This window comes from Jaculus jaculus, chromosome 9 (assembly GCF_020740685.1).
Source record: "Jaculus jaculus isolate mJacJac1 chromosome 9, mJacJac1.mat.Y.cur, whole genome shotgun sequence".
Taxonomy (NCBI): Eukaryota; Metazoa; Chordata; class Mammalia; order Rodentia; family Dipodidae; genus Jaculus; species Jaculus jaculus.
In genome coordinates, this window is record NC_059110.1 from 99,163,858 (window position 1) to 99,175,910 (window position 12,053).

The 12,053-nt window shown below is 53.6% G+C and overlaps 1 protein-coding gene across 1 annotated transcript; it reads left to right on the forward strand.

Moving 5' to 3' along the window:
- Positions 1-9,656, forward strand: Mpo (myeloperoxidase). Its single transcript, XM_004669962.2, has 13 exons — positions 1-85; positions 202-295; positions 571-746; positions 920-1,043; positions 1,142-1,271; positions 1,360-1,566; positions 2,564-2,882; positions 4,126-4,286; positions 5,847-6,102; positions 6,470-6,640; positions 7,614-7,851; positions 8,510-8,721; positions 9,568-9,656. The coding sequence occupies exons 1-12, from the start codon at positions 10-12 to the stop codon at positions 8,712-8,714; spliced, it is 2,157 nt and encodes a 718-aa protein (XP_004670019.1). The 5' UTR covers positions 1-9; the 3' UTR covers positions 8,715-8,721; positions 9,568-9,656.
- Positions 9,657-12,053: the final 2,397 nt, after the last annotated feature.

Sequence of the window (12,053 nt, forward strand, 5' to 3'; positions counted from 1 at the left end):
TCATTGCAGATGAGGCTGCTCCTGGCCTTAGCAGGCCTCCTGGTCCCTCTGGCCACGGCTCAGCCCTCTGAAAGTGCCACTCCAGGTAATGGTGCCGAACAGCGCTGGGGGGGGGAGGCTCTGCCTTCCGCGCTCCTTCCTCCCAGCGCTTTGAGAGGCTTTGGGGACACTCACCTACGTTGTGATTCCTGCTCTGGGCAGCTGTCCTGGGGCAAGTGGAGACTTCGGTGGTGCTGACCTGTATGGAGGAGGCCAAGCAGCTAGTGGACAAGGCCTACAAAGAACGGCGGGAGAGGTGGGGGCGCCAGGCATTGGGCAAAACTCAAACATTTTGGGGGGGAGGAGTGGAGAAAGCAGTAGGTTGTGGAGGGAGGTGGGGATGTTGGTCTACAGAGAGGCTTACATCTCTGGTGTGAGAGTATCTTCAAAGCCGGTCTGTGATGGGTTTGCTTTGGGGTGTGTGTCTTCACATTGGTGGATTTTTCTGCATGGTCCTGCCTGCTCACCTCTGGGCTGGGGCTCTGCTGAGTGTCCCTGAACCCCTTCTCTGGTCCTGTCTTATCCAAACAGCATCAAGCACCGGCTTCGCAGCGGCTCTGCCAGCCCCATGGAGCTCCTGTCCTACTTCAAGCAGCCGGTGGCGGCCACCCGGACTGCGGTGAGAGCTGCGGACTACCTGCACGTGGCGCTGGACCTGCTGAAGAGGAAGCTGCGACCCTTGTGGCCAAGGCCTTTCAATGTCACTGGTACCGCAGCTTTCCCCACCTGCCCCAAGTGCACCGTCCTCCCGACGCCTCCCTCTAACGAGTTTCGGGGGGCACCCCCTCCACTTCTCAGCTGGCACCCCGACATCCAGGCCTCTTTAGCCCCTCAGGTTCGCTAGGATAGGAAACTCCCGCACCCGCATTCTCCTTCACAGATGTGCTGACGCCAGCTCAGCTGAATCTGCTGTCCACATCGAGCGGCTGCGCCTACCAGGACGTGGGCGTGAGGTGCCCTGAGCAGGACAAGTATCGTTCCATCACCGGGCATTGCAACAACAGGTGCGGGTCCAGCCGGGCCAGGGGCCAGGGAGATGTGATCCTCAGTCCAGCCAGGTGTCACTTAACGTCCATGCCCTGTGCTCCCTCCACCCCCGCAGACGTAGCCCCACGCTGGGGGCCTCCAACCGGGCTTTTGCGCGCTGGCTGCCGGCAGAGTACGAGGACGGCTTCTCGCTGCCCTTCGGCTGGACGCCGGGGGTCGGGCGCGCGGGCTTCCCGGTGCCCCTGGTGAGGGCGGCACCGACCGGGGCGGGGGCCGAGGCTGGGGCGGCGCGGGTGCGCGAGCGCCCCCTGACGCCCGCCTCGCGTCCTGCAGGCCCGCGCGGTCTCCAATGCCATCGTGCGCTTCCCCACCGAGCAGCTGACCCCGGACCAGCAGCGCTCGCTCATGTTCATGCAGTGGGGACAGTTGATCGATCACGACCTGGACTTCACCCCGGAGCCAGCCGCCCGGGCTGCCTTCCTCACTGGCCTCAACTGCGAGATCAGTTGCCTGCAGCAGCCACCTTGCTTCCCCCTCAAGGTGTTGCCAAACGTGGTCGCCTCCCTTCTGTGCTCAGGAAAGACGACCCTGTCTCCTGGGGTCTCCGGGAGTCTGTCTGGTTCCACAGAGTCAGCTGTCAATCAGAGCGTCCCATTTGTTTTCTGTGATCCCAGGCTGAGGAGAGAATAATTGTCATGTCGTTGGGTGGGGCGTGGTGGCGCACGCCTTTAATCTCAGCATTTGGGATGCAGAGGTAGGAGGATTGCTGTGAGTTCGAGGCCAGCCTGAGACTACATAGTGAAGTCCAGGTCAGCCTGGGCTAGAGCGAGACACTAACTCAAAAACAACCACCCACCCACCCAACAACAACAAGCAAACATTGCCCTGGTTGGTAGAATGACTGGCTTTTGTGAGGCTGGGAGAGTCCTGGGATGAGAACGTGGTCAATGTTCCTCACGCTCCCATGCCTCCGATTTCCTCTCTATTGAGGGGCCTTTCCTCACCCACATCACACAAAGGAGAAGTGTGTATGTGTGTGTTCAGGTTTCCCAGTGGGTAAGGTTAAGGCTAAGTAGGGAGGAAAGTAGAGAGAAAACAGAGAGAGTCGGCCAGGGAGGGAGAGAAAGCGATGGGAGACTGTCAGGGCCAGAGTGACAGATAGGGAAGGGACTAGGGGAAAGTAGGAAGAGGATGTAGAGAGGAAGAGTGTAGGAAGAGGATGTAGAGAGGAAGAGTATAGGAATCCACTCCACAGAAGAGAGAAGGGAAGAAAGAGTGAGAGAGAGAGAGAGAGAGAGAGAGAGAGAGGAGAATTTAGTGAGGACCCTTGCCCAACCCCAGGGGACTTTCTGCGTTCCAAGTTTGGTATACTGTGGGTCACTCCTAAACCTCAGAGGTGCCCAGCTGGCTCAGACCCAGACAGTGATCCCACTGGCACTTGAGAGGCCTCCCTGCAGGTTACAGGGCTAGAGATCCTTTGACTCATGCCCACTGTCCCCAGCCTCATGAACCAGCCTTGCCTCTCTCTGTACCACAGATCCCACCCAATGACCCTCGCATCAGGAACCAGCAGGACTGCATTCCCTTCTTCCGCTCCTGCCCAGCCTGCCCAGGGGGCAATATCACCATCCGTAACCAGATCAACGCGCTCACATCCTTCGTGGATGCCAGCATGGTCTACGGCAGCGAGCACCCCTTGGCCATGAAGCTGCGCAACCTGACCAACCAGCGAGGGCTGCTGGCTGTCAACACCCGCTTCCAAGACAACGGCCGGGCCCTGCTGCCCTTCGACAACCTGCACGATGACCCCTGTCTCCTCACCAACCGCTCGGCGCGCATCCCCTGCTTCCTGGCAGGTCAGCCTGCAGCTTGGACCTGAGGCGGCACCGAAGTGCTTGCTCTCTGTGGGAACCGCAGTAAACCTGGGTGTGGGCACTTGGTGGTTTTATGACAGATACTGGCCTCACCAACTTCATGATAGTCTAGTTGCCTTGGCAACAAGTTGGCTGGAGATAGAAAGGGGAAAAAAAAAGCCACTCCCACCCTCAATGTAAAATGGAGATGCAGGGCTGGCCCCAGAGCCTTTGTTCATCTATCCATCCTTTCCTCTGTTGAAGAGAGGAGAGCCGAGTCTCTCGGGGGCAGGGAACTAAAGAGACAGAGGGCATTTTGGTACCCTTACCTCCTATAGCCACGTTGTCCAATCTGGATCCAGTAGACTATTTTAATTTGAGTTTAAATTCAATAATCTGGTGTCTTGGCTGAAGTAGCCACATATCAAGTGTCCAGTAGCCTCATAGGTTAGTGGTTCCCCTTCTGGGCAACGAAGAAGTGGTTGTTTTAATCATCCTAGAAAGTTCTAGTAGGCTACAGTGTCACTCTGCCCAGCCTGGTTACCTATATAGACAGAGGGCGGGATTTCAAATGCAGAAACCTGGCTGTTTGGGCATAGAATGGGGCCGAAAACTGTGTTCAAATGGTCGCGGGTTTCTGAGGTCTTGTGTGGGGAGAGTCTGAGGTTGCGTCCAATTTTAGCCGGAAAGAGTGCGGTGATTATTAGCCGTGTTTGTAGTGGGCATATAAATAGGCTGTGACAACATGTCTGCTACTTTTTGGCTTTCTCTGAATCAAGACAATCTGCTAAGTAGCTAGTGTTCATAGATCTCTTATTTTGTACCAGGCATGGTGTTGAGCTCTCTGTGTATGTGTGCATGTGTGTGTGTGTGTGTGTGTGTACCAGGCATGGTGTTGAGCTGTGTGTGTGTGTGTGTGTGTTGCAAAGGGTAAAATACAGAAAAACACAAGCCTTGGACCTCATCCTCAAGGAGCTGCTGGTTTGAGCTAGAGCTAGGCGAAGGTGGCAAGACAGGGATTGGACCTAATGTTGAGGCAGCCTGAGAGCCAGCAGTGTCTCTGAGCCAAGGACGACACCTGTGGGAGTCTTGGGGCACCCTCGTGTACTTGGTCCTAATGTGGGAAGCAGGTGGAGAGGTGACAGGTAGAAGACCTTGCAGGTCTTGGCTGGGTGTGGCGTACCCGTGGATCAGATGTTTTCTGGGCTAGAGGACAAAGAAGTGATAGTGGCTTTGCTTCCCTAAGGGGACACACGCTCCAGTGAGATGCCCGAGCTCACCTCCATGCACACCCTCTTTGTTCGTGAGCACAACCGGCTGGCCACACAACTCAGGCGTCTGAACCCTAGATGGAACGGGGAGACGCTCTATCAGGAGGCCCGGAAGATTGTGGGGGCCATGGTGCAGGTAGGCTGTCCTGAGTGTCGGATAGACTTGGCATCCAGGTGAGTTGCAGCACCTGGTGTTGTGGCCTTAGGCAGGCTGCTAACCCCACTGACCCTTAGTTCCTTCATCCACAGTGCTGTAAGGATTCAAGGATCCCACATGAAAACATGTGACAGATATAAAATGCTTGATGAAGTCTGCTTCCCTGCCCTCCCCAGGCTTTCTTTATTTTATTTATTTATTTATTTATTTATTTATTTATTTATTTATTTATTTATTTATTTTAGGTAAGGTCTCACTCTAGTCCAGGCTGACCTGGAATTCACTATTTTGCTGTGTGGCCTTAAACTCACGGTGATCCTCCTATCTCTGCCTCCCGAGTGCTGGGATTAAAGGCGTGTGCTACCATGCCCAACTCTTTTAAAGAATATATTTTAATTAATTTATTTCCAAGCATAGAGAGAAAAACAGAGACAGACAGAGCAAGTGAGCGAGGGAGAGAGAGAGAGAGAATGGCAGAGGGAGAGAGAGAATATGAGAATGCCAGGGCCTCTAGCTGCTGCAAATGAACTCCAGATGCATGTGCGACTTTGTGCATCTGGCTTTATGTGGGTGCTGGGGAATTGAACCCTGATCATTAGGCTTTGCAGGCAAGTACCTTAGCCACTGAGCCATCTCTGTAGTCCCCAGGCTTTCTTCTTTCCTGAGGGCCTGGGAATGGTGTTGAGAGAGTTCATCCAAGGCCGATGTATAACAAGTGTCGATGCACAACTGCTCAGCGAATCACTCTAGGCTCCTCTACCCTGTCCTCTCTTCGTATGGCCTTTGTCACCACCTACCCCCCTCCTGGGTATCATTCTTCCCTGGAGCAGTGTTTTTGGATATCTTTCCCAACTCTGGATGCTCCTCAAGAAGTAAACACACACACACACACACACACACACACACTCACTCACACACATACCCCTCTGCTGGATTCTGGAAAGGGAGAGAGGTGAAGGGGCTGAGGGTGACCTCTTAATTTGCACGAAGATTACAAATGGGACTCATTTCAGCTTTGGAGAAAAGTCTAGTCTAGAGTCCAGCACGAGGCTGCTCCATGGCTTCTCTTTCCACTGGGGGACATCACGCCCAAGCAGACCTCTTTCCTGTCTTCCCCTTCCATAACCTTCTATTGAGCCCTACTGTGAGCCAGGTGCTGGCTGGGCACTGTGACTCATCATCTCAATCATTTCCATTTCCCTGCTTTCAAGGAGAAATGAGACATTAGTATACTCAAGGGCAAGAGAGATAGTACAATGACTAACAATGTGCTGTTATTTAATTCTTCAAGGGAACGGGCAATATAATTATTACTAATTTACATCTGCAGTCTCGAGAGGTTCATAAGTGACCCAAGATCACACTAACAGTGTCAACAGAGCTCTGTTTGTACCCTTTAGTGCTGCTCTGTTAGGTTCAAATCCAAGACTATGGAGGACCCCTGACCCTGGGCAGATGGGAGGGATCCCCTATCCCCGGATGAACGAGCATGCAGAGGCTGCAGGGAGGAGTGAGGCTGTTCCAATGACTTTCCTGTAGATTATCACTTACCGGGACTACCTGCCCCTGGTGCTGGGGCCAGCGGCCATGAGGAAGTACCTACCCAGGTATCGCGGCTACAATGACTCGGTGGACCCACGCATCTCCAATGTCTTCACGAACGCTTTCCGCTATGGTCACACCCTCATCCAGCCATTCATGTTCCGCTTGGACAATCAGTACCGGCCCACGGGGCCCAATCCCCGAGTCCCACTCAGCAAGGTCTTTTTTGCCAGCTGGAGGGTGGTGCTGGAAGGTGAGTGGAACCTAGGCCAGGAAGTGGGCAGCTGAGGGTGAGGTGGGGTGGGTGAGGTTGTGGAGAGATATTTCCTTTCTGCTTTGGGAATCTGGTTTTGCTTTGTGGTTTCACTGCACCTATCCTGCATCTGAATCTGAGAGAATATGGAGTGTGGTGGAGACGGCTCTGAGAAACTGGCTTTTCCTATGTGTGGTGATCCAGGAAGCTGGGGCTGGAACCATCATCTCCTGGCATCATCAGGGAGATGGGATCACTCACTAGGGCCACCTTGGCACTGAGTGTGGCATGTGCCCAGCCCTCCAATCCACAAGACTCCATCCGACTTAATTTGCTCTGGTACCAACCTTGCTTCTTTTGCCCTCAGGAGGCATTGACCCAATCCTCAGGGGTCTCATGGCCACCCCTGCCAAGCTGAATCGCCAGAACCAAATTGTGGTGGATGAGATCCGTGAGCGGCTGTTTGAGCAGGTCATGAGGATCGGCCTGGACCTGCCGGCTCTGAACATGCAGCGCAGCAGGGACCATGGCCTCCCAGGTCGCCTATAGCTGTCCTTCTCATGTGGGGCGCTCCCCCTGCAGCACCCCAGCCGCCCCAACCTTCCCCCACTCCAGCACTTTGCTCTCAGGAAGTACCTGGCCTTACCTTTCCTTCTGGTCAGCTTACAGCCTCTCTTGGCTCCTTCAAAATCTGGGTCCTCCTAACCTACAGCTGAAGTTGGTAACCCACAGTCTGAAAATCCTTCTCCACCATCATTTATTCCAACTCATTCATGAGTTCTGGGGGAGATTATCACCTCCATTTTACTGAGGAGGAATCTGAAGGTGGGAGGGGTGCAGGGCCTGGCGAGGAGCTATAGCTGAGTTAGCGGCAGATCTGAAGTTCAGACTTGGGTGGACCAACCTAGCCCAGAATCCTGTGCCCGTGTTATGGTTAAGTGGCCAAGCCTTGTCTAAGGCACACTTCACCCCTCACATTTACTCCAGGGGACAATATGATGCCCCTGTTTGTTTGTCTATTTCTTTAAGATGGAGAGAGAGAGAGAGAGAGAGGGAGAGAGGGAGAGAGGGAGAGAATGGGCACGCCAGGGCCTCCAGTTGTTGCAAACTAACTCCAGATGCATGAGCCATCTTGTGCATCTGGCTTATGTGGGTCCTGGGAAATCGAACCTAGGTCCTTTGGCTTTGTAGACAAGTGCCTTAACCACCATGAAATCTCTCTAGCCCTGATGCCCCTGCTTTTTTTTTTTTTTTTAACCTGGTAGGAGTTTTGGCAACTTAAGGTTTGTCTTGAGGTGAAGTGGGAAAGATAGTGAGCACTTGCGGAGGCCCAGCAGCCCCACTTGGTCTGAGGGGAGCATTCTGGTCCCCTGACTACAGCCTAGGTGTTTTGAGAATGCTGACTTCTGGGCTGACAGCTACTATGTAGATCTTCCCTGCTGTCCCCAGGGCTCTCCACACTTGGTGGCAGAGGTCCCTACCCACAGCTAGCTGTCTTCTCCCCAACGTAGGATACAATGCCTGGAGGCGCTTCTGTGGGCTCCCGCAGCCCAGCACGGTGGGAGAACTGGGCACCGTGCTAAAGAACCTGGACCTGGCAAGAAAGCTGATGGAGCAGTATGGCACACCCAACAACATCGACATCTGGATGGGCGGTGTGGCAGAGCCCCTGGAGCCCAATGGCCGCGTAGGACGGCTCCTGGCCTGTCTCATCGGCACCCAGTTCAGGAAGCTACGTGATGGTGATCGGTAAGGAAGCAGTGGGGTAGCTCAGGCCTGCAAGGTGGCCATGGGTCTATCCCGGCGCCTCTAGGGCCTCCCTTTCCTCCTGCAAATGAAGGACTGCAGAGTCAGGGATTATCCACTGTGTTGCAGGGAGGCCTCAGGTCACCCCCGGTGTCCCCTGAACCTGTTGGGGTACAGCAGGGAGAAAACTGGGACCCTAGTTAGAAAGGAAGGAAGACAGAAAAATGACCACCCTTAGTACTTGTTCCTCGGGGTTTGTGTGCGTCGGCCACCACCAAGCAGTTCCAGTGTAGTCCCCTTCGGTCTCATTGCATCATGGCCCTGACAGCTTCACGTCTAATTCTTACATAGCCTGGGGTGCACCTTCAGGAATATTAGGAAAAGGTGTCCCACTCAAAGTAAACAAATTATAAATGATCCTAAGGTTTTCTTCCACTGCTATAAATGCCTGGGCTAGGGTAAGTCTGGGAGGCCCCTGGGCTGGGGCAGCGGACACACCCAGGCAACCGTACTCTTTGTCCTTTCCTGAGTAGGGACCTGCTGGAGTACTCCTGTGCTTCCGGGAGGAGGCTTTTCACACTCCAGGGAGCATCTCAAGCTGGGGGACGTTCTCCCAGCCCAGGGTACTCTTAGGCACGCTGTCCACGGTACTCCCATGCAGGTTTTGGTGGGAGAAGCCGGGCGTGTTCAGCGCACAGCAGCGGCAGGCCCTGGCCAGGATCTCCTTGCCCCGCATCATCTGTGACAACACTGGCATCACCACTGTGTCCAAGAACAACATCTTCATGTCCAACTCGTTCCCCCGAGACTTTGTCAGCTGTAACTCCCTCCCTGAGCTGGATCTGGCTGCCTGGAGGAGCACGTAGAGGCCGGGTAAGGGCACGGCACCTGCGGTGTCTACGTGACTGGCTGGTGGGAGCCATAGAGAATGCTCTTTCCTAGGCCAGCCTATTGCTGCTCTGGGTGCCAGCTAAGACAATGACTTGACTTGTTGATTTGTGTGTGCATGGGGGTGAATGTTTGTCTGCAGGTCTGTATATGTAACATGTAAATCAGCATTTCATTTGCGTGTTACCTGTGAACATGGGTAATGTCTGATATGCCGGGCATGTGTGGCATTCACATGAGGGTGTGCGTGCTGCTCATGTGAGTATTAAGTACGTGGGAGGCAGCAGAACTCAGGACAGAACGGCCCGGGTTCGAGTCCTGCCTCTGCAGCTTTACTGCTGAGTAACCTTGGCCAAATGGATCTCCCTAAGCCTGAGTGTTCTTCCCTGTAAACCACAGCGATCATGGCTCCTTACGTGTACATTTTCTTGCTCTATGTTTGTAGAGTACCTATTACATCCCAGGCATTGTATTTGGTGTGGGAAACATTTACAGGCAAAAAAAAAAAAAAAAAAAAAAAGACTGAAGCCAGGTGTGTGGTGGCGCACGCCTTTAATTCCAATACTAGGAGGCAGAGGTAGGAGGATCACTGTGAGTTCAAAGCCACCCTGAGACTGCATAGTGAATTCCAGGTCAGCCTGGACTAGAGGAAGACCCTGCTTTGAAAAACAAAACCAACAACAACAAAAACCCCTGATGTCATTTGTTGCTGTCAAGGATCCAAGGCCTTGACCATGTTCTAGGTGGCCGAGGTGACATAGTGGCCAGCGGGGCTCACCTCAGGCCCCCCCTTGTGTGTCTGCCTTACTCTGTTCTCTTGCTTATTCACAGGAGCCTGTCTGGAGAGGAACTGGGGCCGGTGGCTTTTTGTACCATTTGTATTTACGGGACATTGACAGTAATAAAGCGCTGTGGATGGGGATCTGCTCTTTGTGTTTGTGAAGGGGCCAGAGCCTCAGCGAGCGGCTCCCTCTGAGTCACTGTGCTCTGTGGCTCAGGCACTGTGTTTCTGGACGCGGTGACAGCCCTGGGGAGGCTTCCTGTGGCCCGCCCGTACAGGGAGGGCAGTAAGCTCGCTGATCAGCCCTCTCTCGCCTCTCTGCAGAGCAGGGGCGTGGGCACTAAGCTCTGGCATTTGCACATTGCTTTGGCAAACACTGGCTACTTGCTCATTGTGTCTAGGGCTGGGAAAGAGAGGGGGGCGAGCCCTGTCCTGAAAGCCAAAGGGGGGCAGGAAGACTGTCCCCACCCGCACTCCCGCGGCCCGGTGGCCTCGAGATGTTGGCCCTTTCGGGGCAGGGATGGCTGGGCCCTGAGAGCCGAGCTAGGGCTGAGGGGTGGCGAGCAGTGCATGTCTCTCTGGTCTTACTTGCAGGTAGCCTGCTGAGGGTTTCACCTTTCCATATGCCGGGAGAGGACACCCAGGGCCAGAAGCTGAAGGGGTGTGGCGGGATAAGGCTGTGCCTTCCCTGTGGGGAGCAGCTGGAGCTGCGCCACTTGTCCTTCCCTCACCGAGAAGGACGCTCAGGAAGGGGAAGGCCGCGAGAGTGGGTGCCCGAGCTAGCCTGCAGTTCAGGACCGTCCCAGGGGGTCTCCAGGACGATTCCTCCCCACATCGACAGGCAGGGAATCTGGAATCCCTGGCTGTGTTGGCCTTACCTGGAGGGTATTTTCTTTTTTCAGTGATGAAATTACTATTTATTTATTTGAGAGACACAGAGAGAGAATGGGCACGCCAGGGCATCCAGCCACTGCAAACAAACTCCAGATGCCTGAACCACCTTGTGCATCTGGCTTATGTGGATCCTGGGGAACTGAACCTGAGTCCTTTGACTTTGCATGCAAGTGCCTTAACTGCTAAGCCATCCCTCCTGCCCACAGTGCCACAGGAATTAAAGTTAAGGCCTTGCACATGCTAAGCAAGTGCTCCACCACTAAGCTACCTTTTCAATCCTTTTTTTTTGAGATAGGGTCTTGCTAAGTTGTCCAGGCTGGGCAGCTGGGCTTGAACTTGCTCTGTAGCCCAGAAACACCTTGAATTTGTGACCTTCTTGCTCAGACTCTTAAGTAGTTGGGATTATGGACTTGTACCAACAGTGCAAGTGTTATGGTGCTGGGGACTGGGCCCAGGGCCTTGTGCAGTGGAGTGTCATTTTCTTATTTTTTTTGGAGACAGGGTCTCATGTAGCCCAGGTTGGTCTCAAAATAACTATGTGGTCAAGGATGATGTCGATTCTCCTGCCTCCACCTCCCAAGTGCTGGGATTATATGCATGCATTACCATGCTTGGTTTATCTGTTGGGTGCTGTATTGAACCCAGGGCTTTGTGAATGCCAGATAAGCAAGCTATAAACTGAGCTATATCCCCAATCCTGGAGAGTCAGTTTCAAAGAAGAATGTAGGCTGGACATGGTAGGACTCACTTGTAGTCCCAGGAGTAAGGAGGTTAAAGCCTTCTAGGAGGATAGAGAATTTGAAGCCAGCCTAGGCTACATAGAGAGTTCAAGTCCATCCTGGGCTGCATTGTAAGGTCCTGTCTCAAAAAATAAAATTCAGCCAGGCATGGTGGCACATGCCTTTAATCCCAGCACTTAGGAGGCAGAGGTAGGAGGATTGCTATGAGATCGAGGCCACCCTGAGACTGCATAGTGAATTCCAGGTCAGCCTGGACCAGATCGAGACCCTACCCCCAAAAAACAACAAAAAAATTTTCAATATAAAGAATGCATGAATGTGCATTGGGCAGCAGCAGCCCAAGGAATGTTCTGGAGCTTCCCCTTTGGATACTTGACAGGCTCTGAGGACTTCTCAGGAAGAAGAGGGTATTCCCTAGAGGGCTGGAAGAGAGGTCAGTTTTCACTCCAGGAAACCCAGGCTACGGCACCAAACAGCATTGTCACCCCAGGTTCCCTCTCGTCTACTCTAGAGCGTTGCATCTTTCCCTAGAAGCCCCTCATCTCTTCCCTGCTTTGAGAGCTTTTGGACCTCCCATTAGTCACTCTCCTCACAGACTGGTACCCAGCGCATCGTAACTGTAAGCCATATCTAGACTGTAAACCTCTCCTTATGTGTAGTGACCCAAAGGCTTGCTTCTGAGAAGGAACAATGCCATCACTAGCATCTTTACTCAATCATCAGATGTTTTTTTGGGCACTTTGTAGGCTGAAGGCCATGCAGTGGGCCACGGGACATACTCAGAAGCAGGCAGAAGTCTCTGGCTCAGGATGCTTGCAGTCGAGTCTGGGTGGACTGGAGGAAAGATAAGTCAGAGGTCACAGTCTCAGCCAAAGCTGTTCAGGGGAAAGATGAGTGGCCTT

What these genes read in the sequence shown, in the direction of transcription:
- Mpo (XM_004669962.2), top strand. Translation starts at nt 10, where the DNA reads ATGAGGCTGCTCCTGGCCTTAGCAGGCCTCCTGGTCCCTCTGGCCACG. An exon ending in CTCTGAAAGTGCCACTCCAG is followed by an intron (nt 86 to 201) that starts GTAATGGTGCCG and finishes TGCTCTGGGCAG; the next exon opens with CTGTCCTGGGGCAAGTGGAG. An exon ending in CATCCCCTGCTTCCTGGCAG is followed by an intron (nt 2,883 to 4,125) that starts GTCAGCCTGCAG and finishes TGCTTCCCTAAG; the next exon opens with GGGACACACGCTCCAGTGAG.